Source organism: Manacus vitellinus, unplaced genomic scaffold, assembly GCF_001715985.3.
Source record: "Manacus vitellinus isolate BGI_N305 unplaced genomic scaffold, ASM171598v3 scaffold_12_pilon, whole genome shotgun sequence".
NCBI classification, from domain to species: domain Eukaryota; kingdom Metazoa; phylum Chordata; class Aves; order Passeriformes; family Pipridae; genus Manacus; species Manacus vitellinus.
In genome coordinates this window covers 13,229,674-13,251,269 of record NW_021938949.1, presented here as the reverse complement: position 1 = coordinate 13,251,269, position 21,596 = coordinate 13,229,674, and the positions used below count along the sequence as shown (strand labels likewise).

At 39.4% G+C, this 21,596-nt stretch overlaps 1 protein-coding gene across 1 annotated transcript in view; it reads right to left on the bottom strand.

Annotated features, from left to right (window-relative positions):
* LOC108638684 overlaps positions 1-21,596 on the bottom strand; it is a 66,554-nt gene that overhangs the window by 24,942 nt on the left and 20,016 nt on the right. The window contains exons 17-43 of the mRNA XM_029957849.1: positions 21,358-21,513; positions 20,703-20,887; positions 20,065-20,247; positions 19,117-19,208; positions 18,762-18,931; positions 18,304-18,467; positions 17,165-17,240; positions 15,879-16,059; positions 14,659-14,814; positions 14,335-14,468; positions 14,056-14,214; positions 13,616-13,796; positions 12,901-13,112; positions 11,908-12,096; positions 10,873-10,943; positions 9,342-9,504; positions 9,144-9,230; positions 8,515-8,649; positions 8,005-8,124; positions 7,078-7,295; positions 6,650-6,843; positions 5,756-6,058; positions 4,868-5,097; positions 4,305-4,466; positions 2,539-2,889; positions 1,608-1,964; positions 196-546 (exon numbers count right to left, since the gene is read on the bottom strand). Coding sequence (XP_029813709.1) covers positions 196-546; positions 1,608-1,964; positions 2,539-2,889; positions 4,305-4,466; positions 4,868-5,097; positions 5,756-6,058; positions 6,650-6,843; positions 7,078-7,295; positions 8,005-8,124; positions 8,515-8,649; positions 9,144-9,230; positions 9,342-9,504; positions 10,873-10,943; positions 11,908-12,096; positions 12,901-13,112; positions 13,616-13,796; positions 14,056-14,214; positions 14,335-14,468; positions 14,659-14,814; positions 15,879-16,059; positions 17,165-17,240; positions 18,304-18,467; positions 18,762-18,931; positions 19,117-19,208; positions 20,065-20,247; positions 20,703-20,887; positions 21,358-21,513 — 4,980 coding nt within the window. The remainder of the gene's footprint in view (positions 1-195; positions 547-1,607; positions 1,965-2,538; positions 2,890-4,304; positions 4,467-4,867; positions 5,098-5,755; positions 6,059-6,649; positions 6,844-7,077; positions 7,296-8,004; positions 8,125-8,514; positions 8,650-9,143; positions 9,231-9,341; positions 9,505-10,872; positions 10,944-11,907; positions 12,097-12,900; positions 13,113-13,615; positions 13,797-14,055; positions 14,215-14,334; positions 14,469-14,658; positions 14,815-15,878; positions 16,060-17,164; positions 17,241-18,303; positions 18,468-18,761; positions 18,932-19,116; positions 19,209-20,064; positions 20,248-20,702; positions 20,888-21,357; positions 21,514-21,596) is intronic.

Sequence of the window (21,596 nt, the reverse complement as noted above, 5' to 3'; positions counted from 1 at the left end):
TCTGGCTTGCACCATACGAAAATAGAGTGAATAACTGGTTCTAAAGGTGAGATGTAACACTAAAAGAAGATAATGTTTTACTTTTCTCTGCTACCACTGAAATCCTTAGACTATTGTCTTTTAACTTTGTTAGGTACAAAGATCCTGCTTTAGATGCACAAATGCAGTAGTAAAGCAATAAATTCTTTTCAATACCTGAATTGTTTGGCATTTATTCTCTATAAGCATTTTCCACTGAAGCTTCTTTTCAGGGTCAAAGTCCCCATTCATTTGAAGCTCACAAGCACCCACTTTCATTCCTATTCCAAGAAAATATTTCAGCTGTTTCCGTGCAGTGATGGACAGCTCATTTTCCCTTGGGATTTCCTTCAGCTGGGGGAGGTCATGCCTGAACTGAATTTCCAGAGTAATCTTTGGCTTGCACTCTGCTCTCACTTCAAGACGGGCAGTTTTGCCTCCTGTTTCCAGGACTGAGAGAAGCTCTGCTTGGCACTTGTCTTTCTGAATGGATCCTGTGAGCCGTGACTGAGTTGGGAAACTGAGATCCTATTGAGATTTAAAAACGAGAATTTCTTTGGAATATACATACACTTTAATACAGGTGTGTATTAAGGCTTTTTTCTTCTCCCTCAGCATACAAAAATGGAGATTTTATGTTACAGTATCAGAGACAAAACCTACAATCTCCATGCTGCCATTTTTCTCCCTCTCAACAAGAAAGATTGGGATTTTGCCTGAATAAGGCCTGAGGGAAGATTTTAGGGTTGCCCTGCAGAATTTACAACTTCTGTATCTTTATGAAGTTTTCCATTTACAAAAATACAAAATGTCTGTTTCTTCAGACTGGAAAAGTTTACTGAACATTCACTGCTTCATTCAGACCAGGCAAATCTCAATTTTCAAACTAACCCACAAAAAATAATAGGCCTAACAGACATTCTTGCATCTGGTGGTAGAACAATTTTTTTTTTTTTAATACTAAAACTTCAAACTTGTCTTGTGCAGCATCCCCAGTGAAGTGTTTCTGCTCATTCTTACAAAGGATTTGCAAAACCACAGAAAATTCTACTGTTTTTAATACTTTAAGAGGTTTTCATTCCCTCTTCCCTATGGATGATACTCAGGCTCCTGTCACTTTTGTTGTTATGTTGCTATTTTGTAGTTGAGGAAGTTACTCAATGTGGGGATTTGAAAGCAAAACACAAATGCCTGTGAACATCTAGAAACCCCCCCGATTTTGCAAGAGTCATTCTTTCCAACGAAGTCAGTGAGACTACACGGAAAAACCAAGGAAATGTCACAATTTTTACTTTGATATAAACAGACAGACCAGGGAATATATTTTTGAGAGTTCAAACCAATGCTACTGTTGAGCCTTAGAGGGCAGTCTCGGTCTGTGAAGGCAACAAACAGCAAAGACTGAACTGATCTCGGTCTAGAGAGAACATCTGTGAACAGGATCTGTGAGACACCTTCTTGGCCTCATGCTCTAAGACAGGTGTTCTTTTAGAGTGCCTTTCCAACACTCAAACACTGTTATTTTAGCTAAAACCTTATATGGCCTGCATTTGATCCCAAAATTCTCTGTAAAAGCCTCCAAGACCTACCTGCAGAAGTTGACATTCTGATTCTGTTTCCAGTGTCCATTCAGCTTTATCCTGAATACAGAGATCTCCTCTAGCCTTGAGTCTGCATCTGCCAGCCTGCAGCAACAAAATGCCCTCTGTGGCGGAGTCTGTGGCTGCAGAGAACAAGACAGAGTTTTCCAAAGGGAGCCCAAGCTGACTGAGCCAGGGAAGTGAGTGCCTGAGCATCCCTTGGAGTGTGTATTCGTGTTGGCAGGAAGTGTCTATCTGCACATCAACTGTTCTGCCATCACACTGGAGGTTCATTAACAAGCCCACGTTGCAGATGTTCTGTTGAAATGAGCCCCCAAAGACCACTGCACGAGGCAATCCCACCTCCTGCAACAGAAAAGAGTGTACTATTTAAAAAACACAAGGTAAAGCAATTGTCTTCCTAATTTGTTCCTGATTCATGAGAAAGAATTTCTTCTTTCTGAAACAATCTGCTTTTGGAAAGTACCATACAAGACAGCTTGTTTCACAGAGAAATCAGAAGTTTGTCAGTGAAACAACAGAAACAAAATAAATTGGGGGGAAAGAATAAATCCTACAACAATCTTCTCATAAGTAATGCAGAAGAAAAAGAAACTTAACTCCTGAAATACCTCCACGGTTTCAAACAGAAAGGACATGCTTTTCACCAGACTCTAGGACATAAGTTTATTTTAATTAAAAAGCTATTATTAAACAACTATTTTATGGCAACAGCTGTAACATCTACCATTGTATTACTCCAAATTCACATCTTCAAATACACTTTCCCTCATGAATGCTCCGACTCATTTCTCTGCCAAAACAACTTTAATGACCGAAATTGTCCTGTCCATAAATAACAATGTCAGGAGACAGTTCTCTGTGACTTGTGATCTGAAATCACAGACTACAGACCATGCAGAAAACAATCTGGACTTACCTCCAGACTGACACACTTGTTCCTGACAGTAAGTACCCACTGGGTTTCATTGCTTGCCAGGGTCACTTCTCCATCAGCTTTCAGACTGCAAGGCCCAAGGACAACACCAAGGATGCCCTTATACTTGTCACTTCTCAGGGCTGACACCTTCACTTGGTTCTCTCTGGCAATCCCCAGAGAATGAAGTGAAGGCAAAGAATGCTGGAAATGGATTTCCAGATGAGGCTGGATGTTGGCAGTGCCCTGGAGCTGCAGGCAGGCAAATGTGTCATGAAAGGAAACATGTCCAAAGAAGATGACAGTAAAGTTGCTGGTAAACATTGACCCATTCAGTGAAACTCTTGCTGGAGTCTGAAAAATTACAGAAAACTGTTGTCAAGTTTGCTTTCCTGTCAGGCCACATACTGGTTTTAAATGTTCATGTTACTAGAGAAGAGAATTATTTCCCTACACCATTTTGTGTTCATCCTACATGTTTATAAATGCCTAAACAAATGGAGAGATGGCTTAATATCTTTAAAGTTCCATAATAGAAATAATAGGGAAAAAACCCCAAATCCGTAACTCTGCTAAAACAATTACTAATACCAGATAAATCACACACACAGGAATCAGAGTTTCTGTGATTACTGCCTTTATGGAGACAAATGCAATCTGTGATGTCACTCACAGAAGACATTTTTAACACATTCTTAAGAATACATCCCCTTATAAGGTGTATCTTCGTCAAACAGTTGAAGAGCCACAGGGGTTTTCACAAACAAATTGTTAGTTAGAAAGAGCAGAAAATAGAGTAAGGAATAAACTGAAATTCTCAGCTTGTGCCCCCCATGCTCCCTTGCCCAGTTCCTCTGTCAGGTTGGCTGCTCAGTAACAGGACAGGGCCATTGATACCCAGTTCAGTTCTGACTGGCAGAAGATAAAGTTTGGAGACTTGAGCTAAAACAGTTTTTGAAGGAGAAGTAGCTTGTTTGAATCTAAATATTTCAGGAGTGAAAATATCTGAGAGTGCATGCAAAACTTCCAGTCAGCTCAAACCCATTTCTACATGTGTGACCCTTTGAGTACTTAGAGTCCCTCAGTGGTAGTTAAGACAGTATGTTGTTGACAGCAGAGTTTATAAATTAAGCCAGTACCTCAAAATGATGAAATGCAATTGCACCATTGCAAAGGCCAGAAAGTTGTTTGTTAGCAGATTCTCCACTGCAAGAAACCTGTTGGCATTACAAACAGAGCATGAAGAAAATGAGAGAGGACTAAAATTCAAAGGAGAGAGCTACAAGGCTGAAGGATAAAACAGATGAAGATACCAAAACATAGCTTTGAGATTAAATGTTAGAGTTCAGTTTCGAAAAGAAAAACAGTTTAGTAGATCTGAGGCTATATCATGTCTCTAATTGTGCATTATTATGCTCAAATATTATCAGCGTAGGTAAAGACAGAACAGTATCTTCAAATATTAGGATAGAAAGTAAGCAGTAGGATGGAAAAGCTGAGATTGCAAGTTATTGTGCCTGGGCAAACACCTACTCCAGTTTCATGACATAAATGTTTTCTTACCACCACTTCTTGAAAAACCTGCTCTTTATTGCTAAGCAAACAATTTTTAGGTTTTCTGTACTGGCTACTGGCCTTGTTTGACAAAAATCTCTCTTCCCTCTGACCTGCCAGCTTGCTCTCCTGGGTACAACTGAACAGCTGAGATGTGAAGCATTCAAATACACTACATCAAATACACTATAAAATATGGTGGGATTTCTGCAAACCTCTAGTACACGTGGAACAATGTCCATCAGTGCTCCCACATCATGGTGAAGCGAGAGAGAAATTTCCACAGCACTGCCAGTGATTTCCTTCTCTATTTCAATTTTGAGCTGTTCCTTCTCCACTGTGGTTGTTATCCCTGCAGCAATCTTTGTGGTGAAATTCTATGCACAAAAGAAACCAAATTATGGAAAGAAACAAACAACAACATCCCAGCAACAACTGGCAAAGGCAGAGTCTCTTAGTCTATAGCAGAAATGCAGATAGAGAGAACAGTGGCCAAGCAATCCTGTACCAGGACATCTGTTCATATGTAACAAAGCACTTCACTTAAATGAAAACTGAATGCAGCATCTCATTTATTCTAGATTGAGCTCCAAGATTTCAGATGGCAAGTACACAGTATGACAAGAAGCCAGAAAACACCTTTCTTTCACACAGTAATTCAGTACCTCTCAAAAATGCAGCAGCTTTTAAAATAAATATATATAGTCCCAAGGCAAAGCCTACAGTTATTAGAAATTGTTCTGCCAAAAAATTAAATAATCACAGGCAGAACTCTTACCTCATAATAGCCAGCAGCCTCTACAATAAAAGGGATCCCTTGTTCCTTTATCTTTGAGATGTTGTGCTTTAAGCTCACAGAGAGCTGGGATTTAGGAGGTTCTGTGGCCAGTCTGTGCCCTCCAAACTCAACAGTAATCCCTTCCCTGCCACTCTGCAGGGCTACAGCAACAGTGTGATTTCCTGTGCCACGCTCACACCTGGCAGTAAGAATGCCATCCCATGGCAATCCTATTGACAAGGAAGGAAGCAAAATCAACACAGCACTTCTGGGTTGTCATTATAAAATACAGAGAAGATGTATTATAGATCAAAAGAAGCTTTATATAATTTTTCATCTGCCCCCCAGGCCAGGGGGCAGATGTTCTTAAACAGGATGAAGGCCTACCTTGAGGGAAGTCAAACAAGCTAATGGAATTAACGGAATTGATATGGGAAGGGGAACAGTGTTGGGAAAATGTATAAACTACTGTGCTAAAGGGTGAGGGATAACACAGCTACTTTAAAATTTACATTCACTACATAACTACTTCTAAAGCCTATAAAAATCAAAAAATCAAAAACTCTATGGCAACAAAACCCATGGTTTTGCTTAGGAAGCAACACTTGGCATAAAACTACATTTGAAGGAACTAATCAGCTTGCAGGAATACAGATATACAAGAGAGAAATAATTTACCCTGAAGTACTTTAAAACTGTTTGAACTAGTTCTGTGTCTATTTTATTGTATTTTCTCAACAATATTAAAAAGAATGTTGCCAAGCCTGGATCACATTTTGTTCTTTCTGGTGTGAGCAAAAGCAACTCATCTATTTCCACTGATCTGCAGTCATGTAAATAAATTCACCTTGACACCTTGTCATACCACACAATCAAGTCAGAGTTTACCTGCATTTTTTAAGAAGTCGATGTTATGTGTGAAAGTCCCACTGACTCTGCTGTGCCCATGACTCATGATATTGAAAAAATCCACAGAAAGAGCCTTCTCATCCACCTGGAAGCTGGCTAGCCCCCTCTTCATCTCTTTACTCAGCTCCAGGTGCCCTTTCAGTCTTGCCTCCACTGGGATTGCCAGACTGCCATTCTGAAACATGGCAACAGTGATGTTGTGTACAGTGACATTCCCAAACACATTCCTGTTCCTGAGATGGAGTCCATACAGCGTTTTGTTGACCATCACATTGATATTACCTGAAACAGGCAGAAGTTATTACTGTGGAGAGAGTCCTTTGGGACAGAAATAACCACAGTTCTAGAAGCAACATAAAAAATAACCATTAATTTAATACCAGGAGGAAGGAGATTAATTTCCATTTATTGTAACAAATAATTTCACCTAATCTAGAGAGTGAATCATTTTATTGTTGAGAGTTTCTCTACCAGTACAAGTGTTTGTGTTTAAAACAAATTACATAATACTATTTCTGGCAGCTGTTTCACTTCATTGACCTAGTTGCTTGTGCCTTTAGGCCGTGAGCTACACTGCACTGCCTTCTGAAGGAAAATTTACAGAGGGACTGTGATCCACTGCTTGTGTAACTCCAGGCTAAACAATCCCTCTAGAGCTCTGCAGTGACCTACTCCACCCATGAAGCCATTCAGAGGAGTAAGAGCCTCAAGTCAAGCCCCCTCCTATTTCAGAAGACCTGCAGAGGAAAGAAGCCACCCACTATTTTGCCCAAGAGCTGGATGCCTTATGCAGTTCAGTAAGGAATACATTAAAATTAAGAAGCTTCCTTAGATAGCTGCAGAACAGCAACAAAACACAAAGCAAGAGAGTACCATCATGAATGTTGTTTTTGCACTTCAGTAATCCATTCAGAGAAAGAAGGTGAGGTATGGCCTTTAATCCAGCAAATGTATGTTGGACTCTTCCATTTAGGGACAAAACCAAACCAGCTTTTTGTTCCCTGGCTCCCATGAAATCCACGTGAAGCCTATTTTCATTAAGCTTCAACTCAGAAGATAACAGAAGTCTAAAAAGACAGAGATAAAAATTGCTAGTAAGATATTATTGTGCTTAATTCATGATGGTCAAGGCACTCCTCCTCTCACTCAAAGCAGGGTCAATGAGAGCAGGGTGCTCAGGAGTGTGTGTGACCAGGTTTGGGGTTATCTCCAAGTATGGAGACTCCACAAGCTCTGCGAGCACTTGTTCCAGAGTGAACACTTTTCAGTTCCTCAGTTGACCAAGATTCTGATTCCTCTACCTTGATGGAAACATTTTGCCAATGAGCTGCAGCTGAATCGATTCTGGGTTTGTCAGGATTGTCTGATGGAGAAAAGCCCTCAGTGCAACAGCTCTGCCATTCTTCCTGTTTTCATTGTTCACATCGAGCTCCAGCATCAGCATGTCCCTTCCACTGGAGTGAAGGTGAAGAGAGCCATTGAAGTTGCTCTCACCATAACTCCTCAGGGCTGCCTGGGCCTGCACACAGAGAAAAAGAAGAGCAGGACATTAAGGGTCTCAGATTACAGCACAGAACACTGAAACATCAGTTTGAGCAACGAGACTGCAGACAGCAAGTTGGGACTGGGCAAAAACAGGGAAGGGAGCAGAGGGGAAAAGGAGTTTTTAGTTTTCATCTCTGTGTCTCACCATCTAACTCTAATTTTATTTGTCAATAAACTAAATTAATATTGCCCAAGTTGAGTTCATTTTGTCTGTGAAGGTAATGGGTACATGGTCTGCCTGTCCTTATCTCAACCCTGTCACCATGCTAGAGCTGTCAACAAAAAAATTGTGAACTACATTGAATTTTAAGTACAATTTAATTTAACTTTGAGAGTTTTCTGAATTTCAGCCAAAACACAAGCCACCTATTCCAACCACAGGTAGCCATCTGGCCAGAAAAACCTCTAACCACAAAAGTTAACCATTTCCCTAATAATTCATACCTCTCCACGGTACTCATTGAGTTCCATGAGTTGACCAACTATGTAGTATACACATAGGTTTGTGTTCCCATGCTTGAAAAGCAGCTGCAAAGCAGTTCCTAGCAAGAAGTTTAACAGCTCCCAGGCTGTATTCCATGTATTCTTAATGCATGTGAGCAGAGACTCAGCACAGCTCTGAGTGTATGGACTGCAAAAGCTACAAGGTCCAAGCAACAAGGCTGTAAAACCAGGGCACTGACCTGTGAAGACACGTTCTTGTTGATGATGGCTTTTACACTCACACCACAGTCAAAGTGTTCCAGTTTGCTCTGCCTGGAAAACAGCTCCCCACTGAGGCCCACTGCCTGTGGAAACTCAAGCTATTTGACAAAGTAAAACGTCAGAACAGAGCACTGCATTCCCAGCAACTACTTCATGTGAATTAGTGTCTGAACTTCCAGCATTAGGTGGAACATGCACATAAGCAAATGTGTGTATAAAATTTTACCAGTTTTATCCAAAGGTACTGAAAAACAAACCAAATGCAGTTTAAAAAGTATGAAAGCAAAAGGTCTGTGTGTTTCTTACGAGATATTATTGATACAGATTATAATTTAATCTGATGAGATACTTAGGGTCTTTGGCAGGGCCAGGACTTGATTGGACTAGGACATTTACCAGCATCAAACAATTATGGTATTAAAGACAATACAGTAAAACAGTCACCAAGACATAAAAAATAAAATGCCAAAAGTGAAAACCACAAATACCTGGAATGACTGTGTCATATCCATGTGCAAAAGATGTCTAAAATCAGCCTCACTGGATTTGTTCTGATACCTCCCTAGGAAGCTGAGGACATCTTCTTTATTCACCTTCAAGATAGTCTCAAATTCATTCTTCACCTACATGTTAAGAATAGGAATAAGGGAACTGCATTGAGTATTAACCCTGTATATTATGAAAGATGAGAGAGTCATCCCTCCACATCATGAAAAATCAGAGTTGTGAGGTATTACATTGTGGCTCAGAATGAAATTAGAAAAGCAGGAGAAAACCCCTATATTTGGTGAGAAAGATGAATAGATACAGCTAGATAAGGGTGAGACCCCTGAATCCATTCTATCCCAGCACTTGTTATTATTAACAACATCCATGTATAACAATATTCTAAAAATAATATATTAAGTATTCTTATCATATATTACTATGCAACATTTTATTATACAAAATTAAGGAGGTACCAAGCACATAATCACCCTCTGAACATTTTGGATGCAGCAGTTACATGGTGAGGAACTAAAGACCTATAGCAAGTTAGGCCTGAAAAGACAATAAAGTGTAAATAAACTGATAATGAATCTCTCCTTCTACTGAATTTAGTGGGAAATTTACTCACATTTTGATGACTTAGAGTTAAAATGCATATTTCAACATCTTTGGGGAACAACTTGTGGTTATAAGGATGAGTTAGGCCAGCACAAATCTAAAAAAAAAGTTTGAGAGGAAATGCAGGAACATAAGATACCTGCAGTAAATCACTAATTTGCTGAATTTTTTGGTATGTCAAATTAAAGGAAATTCTTGGAAAACTCACATAGGGATTTTCAGGTTGGTAACCAAGTATAAGAGTTTGAACTGTTTCCTCAACCCCATTTATCAAAACCTTTGTCTCCATGAAATAGTGCTTTTGCTTTTTGTCAACAGTAAAAGTCTCCTGCAGAAGGAAGCTCTGCAGAAAGGGCACTTTAAAAGGATGCCTGGAAAAAAGAAAAACAAGGAATAAACAAAGTATAAAAAAGATCTTAGTAGACAACTACAAAAAGAAATCAATTCAACTTGAACTCCAAAATTTTCAGTTGCAGATACAGCAGGGTGTCAGGTACACATAAACCCAGGACCTTTAAGAAATTAAAGAGCATAATTACAACCTCACACAAACCATCAGAAATTCTGGTGTGTTTAAAGAGTTTCCACCCTGGATTTGGAAAAGGCTTGGAAAGGGTGATGCTCTAAAATTCTGACATGCACAACCAGCACATACACTTCATATACCTGCAGGGCCAAGACTTCATTTCAAACAGGGACAGTGTCCAAAAGCCTATGGCAAGTTTGAAAATCTCACTATCCACATTTTATGCTTTCTGTAGAAACAGTATCTGCATGCCAAGAATCCTGTGCAACAGATGTTCAGCCACTACATAGCTCTTGGAGTAGTTTAGTACTTCAGTGTAATGTTTATGGACTTCAGTAAATATTTCTGCACATTTACTTAGTCAGATATCTTGGAAACATGCACAAACTTTTATAAGCAGATGTTGGACTGCCTTTATACATGCCAAGATATCTGGTACAGCTCTTCATTCTTCATTTCTGTAGTTTTTTACTTAAAGGATGCCTCACAGTTTTTTAGCTACCTCCAAGCTGCACAGGGGCTCCTAAGGCAGCCTGTGCACTCCTGTTGGTCCTGCTGTGCTTTAAGAAAGCTGAGGTGTCCCTGGAGGTGATCCAGATGCCTCAAATCTGAGCATACATTTTTCCCAAGGCCTTCAAGCTGTGTTTTGATAATGGGTAATTTCAGGGACAGCCAATATCTGGAAGCAGTACACTCATTCTCATCAGAAAATGGAAACATTCCAAAATCCAAACAAGACCATTTGTCACATGTTTTAAAGAGGATATCTTTGGCTTTAGAATGGCTTTATTATTCCCAAGGACTAGGAAAAAGGCATCTGGATGGCACAGGGGATCAGATCTGGATTTTGGAACTTCTCATGACTTCCAAGTTTGGACACACCATAAATCCTGTTGTTTTCCTGGAAGGAGGCTATAAACCTGATGGTTTGTTGTTGCCAACAAACATGTCACAGCACACATGGCCTGTTGCCTCTGACAGCTTTGTTCACTGTCATTTCAATAAAGAGGGCAAAAGCTAATAGTACAAATTACCACCCCATGAAGCTGCTGTGCTTGAGCAAGTCCAGAGACCCAGATGTGACAAAGCACAGGCTTTGTGCATGTGGCACTTTCACCTTGTAAAGCCCAGAACATTCCCCAAGAGCATCAAAACGCACGTTAAACTTAGGCCAAAACATTCTTCACAGATAGAAATAATAAGACAACTGAACCTGAAATGGAGGATTCCACGTTTCTGATAGAGCATCTTCTCCTTCTTCAGCTCCTCTATCTGACCTTCCAACTGCAGTATGACAGGCAGACTTTTATAATCTCTCCATACAATCTTCACAGAAAGGTTTGTCTTCTTTGGCTGCACTCAAATCACAAGACCAGAAGAATAAAGGACAATTGCATCAGATTTATTGCTTTCATATTCAGGAACATCAATATAGAAACCATACTGCCCAACAGGCTGCAGCAAGGCAGTCATTTCACAGATCAGCCCCTTTGTGCTGCAGTTAAATCCAGACCTCCATTTACATTGGATTAAAAGTGACATTAGTAGAAAACTGACTTCAGCAGAAGAAAAATGCCCCATAATGTATCACTTAAGTGTCACCTATTTGCAATATGAGCGAGCTCTGGTACACTGTCAAACAAAAACTAATTGGATTTTCAATGGTATGTCTAGAAAAACACTTGTGGATTTAAGACTTCCTGCAAGGAACAAATGGACCAAAGTAACTCATCGAAGTATCCCTTTCAAGGAGAAACTGCTGGTTGCCTTTCCTGTGCCACAGACATCAAGCAAAGCAAAAGTTATTTTAAGATTGGAAGGGATGTAGAGCCTAAAATAGCACATAAACCCAGGCTTACCCTGCTCACTTAGCAGGCAAGAGATTCCGATTCTCCAAGACAGTAGAATCTTCCACACCTGTCATACCTCTGCATCAAATGGTAGGTAATCACATCTACAGCTCTTTTTCTAGTCATGTAGTCCCTCTTTGTCCCTCCTCTCTGACTTTCTGTCTGCAGTTGGCCTCCCAAATAGGTGAGAAGTACTCCAAATTACACTACACAAGCTTTTGTTTGTTTTCTTTTTGAACCTAGTTTTACACCGCAGCCTTTCAAAACAGACAGAAATAGATGCAGCCCTAGAAGTGTTTAAATTTCAACACTAACAATAACATCTTTCAGGAAGGTGGGAGAACTAAAAAAAACACAGTGCCGAGTCAAAAAAAATTCCATTTGTTTTTCTTTCTTACCGTTGGCAGATTCTGATAGCTGGCTGTGAAGTTAAATTCCTGTTTTGTACTTGTTATCTTAAAGCAGAGAAGTTTGGCTCGTTCATTATTCTCCAAATGAATCTCATTCTTCACAAGCTGATTCCACAGAGAGATCATTTCACCATAGCTATGCAGAACATTCCTCCCGAGACGATTAAATGTGGATGCCTGAAAAACAAAGACATTAGTCTGGCTTAGTTAGGACAGACAGCATTCCATTGTGCCAGCAGCACAGAGGTGAAAGAGTGATCTTTGCAAGAACTATTAGAAATGTGTGTCAGCTTTTCCACTTATGAAAATATTCTGAACTGTCACAAAGATCTCCAAGTTTATTTTACCCTCTCTAAGCAAAGGAGAGAGAAAAAGCTCTCCAGGAAGAGGAGAGTTACATTCTCCTCAGGCCTTTAAATCCAGTGCCTCAAAATTAGTGAATTCAGGTAATCACTGGGCTCTTAATTTAGCAGTTTGGCTATCGTTCCTACTTTTTAAAGGAAAGACACTCTCAGCTGTTTCATATCAGTAAGGACAAATTTTAAATATTTCTTTCAATGATGATCCAATTTTCCAGCTTCCTGAAACTGTTAGCTCGTGGAAGGGATGGAGGTAAGAACTTCAAAACAGTAATGACTATGTGTACACTCCTAGGCAGAATTCTGCCATCATGTTTTGGGCTTTGCCCAGGGAGCAATGGATACCCATTCCAAAGAGGGGCAGAGCTGATGGTCCTAACATTTGTTCAAAGCTGATACAGAGCCCCGGCTGTGCTGATTTGACTGCTCTGGAGAAGAACAGCTTATCATTCAAGCATAGAGAACAGAAGAACACAGGCATCTTGAGATCCCCTTTGATAAGCTGGGACACAGTGCACGAGTTTCTCAAAAAAGCAGCTCCTGCAGTGAGCTGACAGTGCCAGAGCTGTCACAGAGCCCTCTCATCAAAGCCACGAACCAGATGAAGCACCGTGTTACCAACCTGCAGGTATGTGGTAGCTGGTGTGTAAATGTGAACTTTGCCTTCCTTTTCATTGCCTTGATCTTTATAGAACAGTTCCACTACGAGATTCTTAATGGAGAGAGCTTTTCCAGTTGTCAGCTCGGTGGTCAGTAAATAAGCAGAACTCTGAGGCTGATGTAGTTTGTGAGCTGCATACAGATACAGCCATGGGGTGTCTAGATTTAACCCACCTGGAAAGAACATATATTAGAGCTGACAGAAACATGAGATTTCAAGCTACCTGGACTCCAACTCAGCAACCAGGCTGATAAGATGCTGGGGTTTTGGAATGAAGCTAAAATGCTACTACCAACCTAGTCTCTTCCAGTTACTAAAATCTCTGGATGGTATATAATGAAATTAATGTCCTTCACTACTGTAATATATGGTACACTGTAACATATGGCACACTGTAACACATAGGCAGGTTTGCTAATAAATGGAATTGCTGGAAGAGGCCAGCCAGCTAGGCTGTGGGAAGTTGGAGATTTCAAAAACTTCAGCTGGACAAAGCCACAAAACCAGTCCTGACTTAAGCAGGAGGCTGGGCTGGATAACCTCGTGGTTTCTCCCTTCCAACCAACATCTCTCTCATTCTGTTACACCCATGCAAAACTACCTCAGAAAAGCCCAGCAGCACCTTCCAATGCCTGCTTTTCTAATCCCAGGCTGGAAATGGTTGGTGGTACTTCACCTTCCCACTTCTTCAGGCCATTTCTGGATGCGTCCTTCCACTGCAGCCCAGCCACAAATGGCATGTGGTCATTGTACTGCACCTCAAAGTTGGTGCTGCTCTGCAAATACACCTTAGAGGTGTGCAAGTGCTGCAGCTGGGTTCTGTAATTCACCTGCTTTTCCAGGACTTGCAGGGCAAACTGGAAAACAAGTGAAGCAAATTTAAATAAAAACAGGATCCCACCTTCAGAACTGTCTAATTTAACACACATATACACAGAGTAGCAGGAAGATCACAGCTTCTGCCTCTGCTCTGGGTACTTGACTTGTATTATTAATACATACCATATTTACAAAAAAAGGTCTTAATAAATAAATAAATTAATTTAAATTTGTTTCTCTTATTTTGTCTGTTGGATATTTGAAGTTAAGGTCTTACTCTTCAACAATCATGATTACCTCCATGAAATAGCTGACTACAGATGGACTGGAACTGTTCTTAAATGCTTGGCTGATCAGCAGTTTCTTCTTGTTGTTTTTTTCATCCCAGTGTTTCCCATAATTCACTTCCATTTGGGAGGAAAGCCAAGATGCACTCGCTTCATGCTTCAGGTGAACCTAAAGAACAGAAAACTGCATTTTTCCTGTGAATTTTGCTTTCTCTTACATGTGCTGAGCCCCTCAGTACATAAGTGACACAAGGACACTCAGCACACAAGTGCTTGGGCCAGTATTTACCTTGTGATTGTAGGTTGGAGTCTGCACACAGTGAAATTCGTGCCCAATATCCACTTTGTACACTCCATGTGGACCTGTCTCCACTTTAATATTTTGCCTCATACTGCATTCATGACGAGGATTTTTTGCCTCTCCTGTTCAAGTTAAACCACAAAATTACCAATTCAAATAAATCAGAAGTAAACTTTCGAAACTATAAGTCTGGTACTGGCTTCAAGGCTTCCATTTTTCAAAAACATTCGAGTGAGATTTGTCTACTTTTACAGCTATTGTTGATTTATCCTAAAAATCCAGAGGAAAGCACACATTTCTTTTTCAGTGTACCTAGGATCCCATACTTAATCCTCAAACTGTGAGACCACAGGCCCTCATGTTGCTGGAGAAGAGCAATGACGTGAGCTCCAAGAACGCCTGGAAGGCAGGTCTCCCCTTCCAAAGAGTATTGTCTCAGCTTATCATCCACCTTTTTCTCCAGAAGTGCTACAAAAAGAGTAGAAGTGATTATGCAGTGGTAGGACTTGAAGTTAGTTAGTAAAAGGAATGCTACAATGGGGAAAACCACAACTGCATTCATTCCTTATCCCCCCACCACAACAAACTCCTCGTGCAGTGAGCAGGTGAAAAAAGAGGCAGAGCTGGATGTTCAACCTCTCTCTGCTACACAGAGAGCCTGTACCACACACTGCTCACATATTGCTTCTAACAGACTGATCTTTGAATTAACCAAGACCTAACGTGTGAACATGGGGATATTGAACTCTATGTAAAGTCAGAGCAAGGTTGTGGCTTTGCAGTAGCATCGCTGGTGCAGCCCAGTTCTCAGGGACAAGAGTCTGAACTCGGACCAGAACTGGTTTTGATGCAGTCACCGGCAATCCACGCAACAGGACAAGGATTTCACCAAGAGATCATCTCCCAAAAATCAAACTGGCATTTTGTATTGTGTAAAAGTTAGTTTTATTTGAAAATACTGCATAATCCTGTGACGTTTCAATGTCTTTGCCACATGGAGGCTGCAGTAAGGAATACCAAGGAAAAAACAAGAGCCTTAGATTTAAATCACTGATTTATTCCACTGTATTAATTTATTTCTTAATGAACTGATGTTATAAAAATAGTAAAGCCCTTTCTGATACTTTTCTCTTATATTTTCCTTTCAGTGTGCTAGTGAGAAAAAAAAGTTTCAACATTTTTAGAACTACAGATCTTAAAAAACATTTAGTTACAAATGCACATCTCTGCACTGTTCCATACTAACAAAAGTGAAAACAGGAAATGTCCTAATAGCTGATATTGTTTGGCATGGTTTTGTTAAGTGATTCCTTATATCTTATTTCCTCCACCCTCTTCAACATTAACTCAAAGTAGACTTAAAAATGTATTTTGTAATTCCTATTATTCTATGATCAAGGGTAATAATTGTAAAAAGCAGTCTTTACTGATTTGAAAGGAATTTTAGGAATAGGTGTCCATAACCAGGCAACCCTAACATATAAGGGCTCCAGAACTTGCGTTTATATGTCAAATACTTACTGTCCTCTAACCTGAAAGAAATGCAGCATCCTTCAATAAATTATTCAGGGATACTGAGAAAGCTATCTTCTTGCCAAGCTGTTTAGTGATGTTTCCTGACAGAATGACAGGACTGCTTTGCTTTATCAGCTTTACCTCCAGCTGGGTCATGTATCTCTGCTCTCCACTCAGCACCTGCAAATCTGTCATTCCCTAGAATAAACAAAACAAACAAACAAACAAACAAAATATCAAATGCCAAGCCACTCAACAACACAAATTGATCAAAGCTTTGAGAGAGCAATAGTAGAGACTTGGGCATTTCAGAAATGAGACAAGAAGAGAAAGAAAAGGTGGGTTTTTTTCTATACACCCAACAAATGACCTTCCATCTCCCCTCAAACCATCAAACTTGCCATTAGTAAATAATGAGGAGGAAGGATGGATTTGTTTTTCCAGTTACACAAAAATCATAGTGCTGTGAGATGCTATTTCCTTCAGCTCCTGCTGGTTTTAGTAGTGACTGAAACCACTAAGAATGTTGCAACACTGGGCCAAAAAATAATATGGTGTTACTGAAAATACTGGCAGTCTCACAGAGATTTAGGCTGAAATAGATGCAAATGCAACAGTCTGCAATGCTAATTAGTGTTTGGTTTCCTGAGAAACATTCAGAAAGCCTTTGTTGAAATATTACTCTAGAAAAAAAAAATCTGGCAAATAACATGCTCACTGTAGGAAAATACAGAGTGTTTGAAACCAATTGGCTTTGGAGGCTCACATAAGACATGGCATCCTGCTGTGGGCATCAACTGCATAATGAAAAAATTGTTCATGCCCTGGAATTTAAACAAAAATGTCAGCAGAGTTTCAGTGATAAACTCCCACCTGCATTTTAATTTGCTTTTTCATTTCAGCATTCAAATATTGGTATTCTCTTGCTTATTCTGCCCCCCCACAATTTCTGTAATAAATGACGATACCTTAGAGATTCTTACATCTACAGAGTCCACAGAAGTGAGGAAATTAGCCTGGGCTTACTCAGAACTAGTCATGCATGGTCAGAATACAGGTCTGAAAAATTTTGTGACCAAAGGCCACAGGAGTGTGTGTGAATTTCTCTACTGAATTTATGCTGCAAGGAACCTCAAGGTTTTGAATACATCTGAATGTGAAAAAATTGCATTAGATGACTTGCAGAAGCCATGCTTTAAAAGCTTTTAAAACGCAGCCATTTAGCCCTGAGTCTATCTCAAAAACGTGTAAAAAAGAGAATTGGTAATTTCTCTGATGGATTGTTCATGAACTAAAAACATACCTTAATGTAATACACATCTCGGTCATCCACTATCAGCTCCAGGTGTCCAATTTGTGAATTTTTAGAAAACTCAATCCTCCCTTGGAGAAAAATAAAACTGTTTACTTTTTCTGGGCACACAGTGTTCAGTGGTGCTTCATAAAACTGTACCCAAGATGACAGTTGCTATTGTTACGAACAATATATATACAGAGTAAAAACATAATAAATATCAGCTCAAAGGAAAAAATTTAGGATCAGAGTTTGCACAGGCATTTTTCAAAGTGTTCTCAGAATACACTTGTCACTTTGAAAGGACATTCTGAGGTTATTATTTGAGAAGAGGCAACAAAGCTTTCTCCAAAAATCCGAGTTAATTCTGGAACTGATTTATACACTTCCTTTAGGTCTGTGCTAAAACTTATAAGTTGTGCTGTGGAGACATTTCAGGAGCTCAGAACAGTGTGTACACAAAGCCTTGCACAGTGTAGGTAAATCTTCCTTGTAATCCTTTTGAAAATAACCAGGACCAAAAAACAAAAATAAATGAAGGGGCGAATTCTAAATAAGTGATCTGGTAGAATACACCAACACAAAACATCACCTGACCAGTATGTCAAAGAAGCTGAAATATCTTGCCTATATTCCTACCATGTATCTATCAGTTTATATTTTATCAACATGTTTGTTCATTTTGTGTTCCGTGTTACACCGTGATTGAAATGTTACTTTTTATTAGAATGCACAACAATATCATAGTCACTACTTCATTGATTTGGCAACAAGTAGTTTCATATCATAACTAACAGAATACAGCAAATCAAAATATAAGGCCAGTTCAGCATATGTACAAGATTACAGGGCAAGGCAATCACATCCCTTAGCCTTAATTTCATCAACTCTGGTAGCAGCTTTCTTGTCTAACATGGGTTTATGAACCAGGTACTGAACCTCTGACTGTGCAACATCGTGTTAACCAAGATGCAAAATCCCCTGGGAATGGGTGTTACCTAAAGCAGTAAACTGAATGCCTAACACACAAAAATGTAGCTTCAGCACTAGATTATTGACTGAAATATATTAATATTTCTCAGCTAATTCTAATTAAGTTCTCCTAACTGATATTAATTGATGATCACTTTCTTAGTTGAAAAACCTACTTACCGTCAATCTCGATTTTTCTCTTTGGTTGTATAAACTGGATTCTGAGTTTCTTCTGTGGGACACTAAAACTGAGATCAACACCAACATCCCTTTTCAAGTCTGACTTTGGAGTCCCAATGAAGAAGCGAAAGACAGCTTCATTTGGGATCCATGAATTCTCCTGGAAGAAAGAAAGGACAACCACATTAGTCACTGGCAAGGCAATTACAAAACAGTCTATGACACTGAGACAACAGACTCTTTGTGTGGGTTGCTTTGTATACAAAAATAATATGTACCTACTATCAGCATCTGTAATTTGTTTTTGACATATTTTCCCACTAAAATGGGAATGAATTAATGATAATGTAAACCATGAAATCCAGCTGGTTGAATATGCAGTACTGAGATATACCACTCTGTCATCAGAGTGATAAACTCAAATTAAACCCAGAGTACAACACACCACAGGTACCTGAGGGATATAGTTATATGCAGCTTCCACAACATACTGCTGCAGGCCTCTGTCTTTCTTTGTTAATATGACAGCCACTCTGGAAGGTCCAGCGAGGGGGAAAACCAAACCACTGGCTAGGGCAGGGTATGACATTTCAGAACAGAGCTGCCAGCCAAGAATCTCTGACACTGGTGGAAGACAACAGTTGAACGTCCAGTTAGAACAACAAGCAAAGAAAACATGCAAGGGAACATTGCACTGAAGACCTTTTAGAACTAGTATATAAAAAATGAACTCTACTGAATAAAATTATCTGATTTGGATCTTTCAGAATGATCAGGTTTTCTGAGACAAACATATTAGCTGGGCTCACCTTCCTCCCTGGTGCAGGATCGGGTGTCTGTGTGGTCTTGGAAAACATCTCTTTCTTCTGTCTCATCCACCCCTCTGAAGTAGAGTTTAGAGCTACAACCAAGAATTGTGAACAGTCACTTAAAAACAATTATGTTGAAGTTCCAACAACATTTAAACAAAACTCTCAGTTATATGCCACCTTCTCCCAGATGTGAAAAACAAGAAATAGGCAGTTCTGCTAAGGTCAGTCTAAATTTCTACTCATTAGCACTGATTTTTATCCACAGTTTCCATGTGTGACCTGTCACTGTCTTGAGAATTCATCTGCAGTTCTTCACAGTCAGTATTAGATTTCTCTGTTCTGAGCAATTTGCTGTGGTCAGCTTATTGAACTCCACTCACTTCCTGGCTTCTAGAGACTTTGTTTTCCCTTAGGCTATGTATGGACACCAGTTTTGTTTCAGTCTTGAAGTTCTTTCAGAACCTCAAAACTTCACTAAAAACTCACCAGAAGGGTTTGAGTACACCTTCTTACTACTGTACTCCAAATTTCTCCGTAAATGGCATTCTGTACCTGGTATTGCTAAATGCCATCTGCAGAAGCAATGCTAAGCTTTTCCTCCACCATTTTAATACCTTGAACCAGATTCTTATGACACTAAAGTTCCAGAGGCAGCACTGGCATTCAGAAGGAAGAAACAGGGGAGTATGAAAAAAAATATTTTACATCTTTTATCATAAAGCTTTGATTTGAATGTGCGTTTTTATGGTAAAATAATGCAAAATGCACCAAATAATTTCCCCTTCTTTTTTTTCTGAATGACAGATCTGGATTATGAGTCAGACTGAAACAGTTTGTTTTCTGACAAAATATATTTCTTCCCTATTAATGAGCCTGTCAGGTCAGTTCTGATTCCAGAAAGTTAATGTGATTACTATTTTTGGTGATGCCTTTGCTTAATCTTACCTGAAATTAATTATCTCCATAGATTCTTCTGGAGTGTTCAAGAAAACTTTGAGCTCTTGCCCTTTTTTCACCTGGATTCCCCCATCAAGACTAGTAGATGTCCTCATTCCTGTTAACCAGCCTAGGCCAGCTTGTCCCACAGTCCCCACAGTTCCCATGTGCACAGAAAGCTGAACAAATGCACTGTTGAAAGATTCAGAGACATATCCTTCTATGAAAAGCATTTTCTTTTTAAAGCACTTAATTTAAACCTCTTCAATAACCATTTGCTGCTGTAACACAATATATTCTCTGATTAAAATAATGAGCTATTTTGTTTCAGAAATAACTGAAAAATTTGTGTGTACAGACATACATGTTCTAATATGAATTGAAGTATAGTTTTACTATATATCCTACGTAAGGGATTTAAACCAAGACTTGAGCATGAAATACAGCAACAGAGTTCAAAATCAGACAGGTAGGACAGGAAAACACTGCTACCCTCACACCATGGCCACCATTCAGGCTGATGGCTGCTTTTGTTCTTCAGGAATCTCCTAACTGATTACAAGGGACACTCACAGAAAACTTCCACATCAGGAATTGCTACTTGACATCAGGAATATGTGGAAGTGACACAGTGCAGCAGTTATTACCTTGGTTTGATATACCCATTCAGAAAGAAGTTTGAGTGTTGTTTGAAATCCGCATTCCCTTTGATTTTTATGTTGATTGCTGCCGAGGCATTGACTGCCAGCTGAACAGGAAAGCCTGAAATTGCTGGAAACTGCAATTCTTCAGTGGCCAAACTCATCCTTTTATTAAACTGGACCTCCTGACCCTGTGGTGAAAACAAACAAACAAACCCCAGAATTTTATTTTGCACAATAAAGTCAGCATTCAGCAGTTTTTCCAGTTATGACTATTGACTGCATCTGTCTGCTGCCAAAATGCTTTTAAGTGAGCTGATTTGGGACATCAGGAAGAAAGCAGCCCAAAGCCTGCATCTGGCCATGGCATGAGTTAGACACTAGTCCTACCCCAGCTAAAGAAAGAATTATTTTTCATTTAAGCATGAGAGAATGCTTAATGAGAGAAGCAAGAGATAAGAGCCATTAGATGACACAACAAGTCCTTGCCTAATGTACTGAATGTAAATATACTAATGAATATTTAAACCAAATATACACTGGTGACTTTTTAGAGTTCAATTTAGAGAAACAATAATTAATACTTTGTATCTTTTGCATATCTGTCAGAAAGTAGTTTCTTAAGATATGTACTTTCAAATAGAAAAAAGGTTCCTTTTACCTTCAGAAGTTTGACAGCCAGCTCAGCCAGATTTAAGGAATAATGTTTCATTTGTTTTCTTAAATCTTCACAATCTAAGAAGGTAAGTTCATTTCCAAAGATCTTCATGCTTAGCTCACATTTCAGTGTCTCCTTTCTCACCGTTCTCTCAGTGAACTGACATGTGATAAAGAAAGAAATCAAAGAGAATGATGTTATAATTTCCTTTCAAACTCATAATAGACAATTCCTCAGTGCAG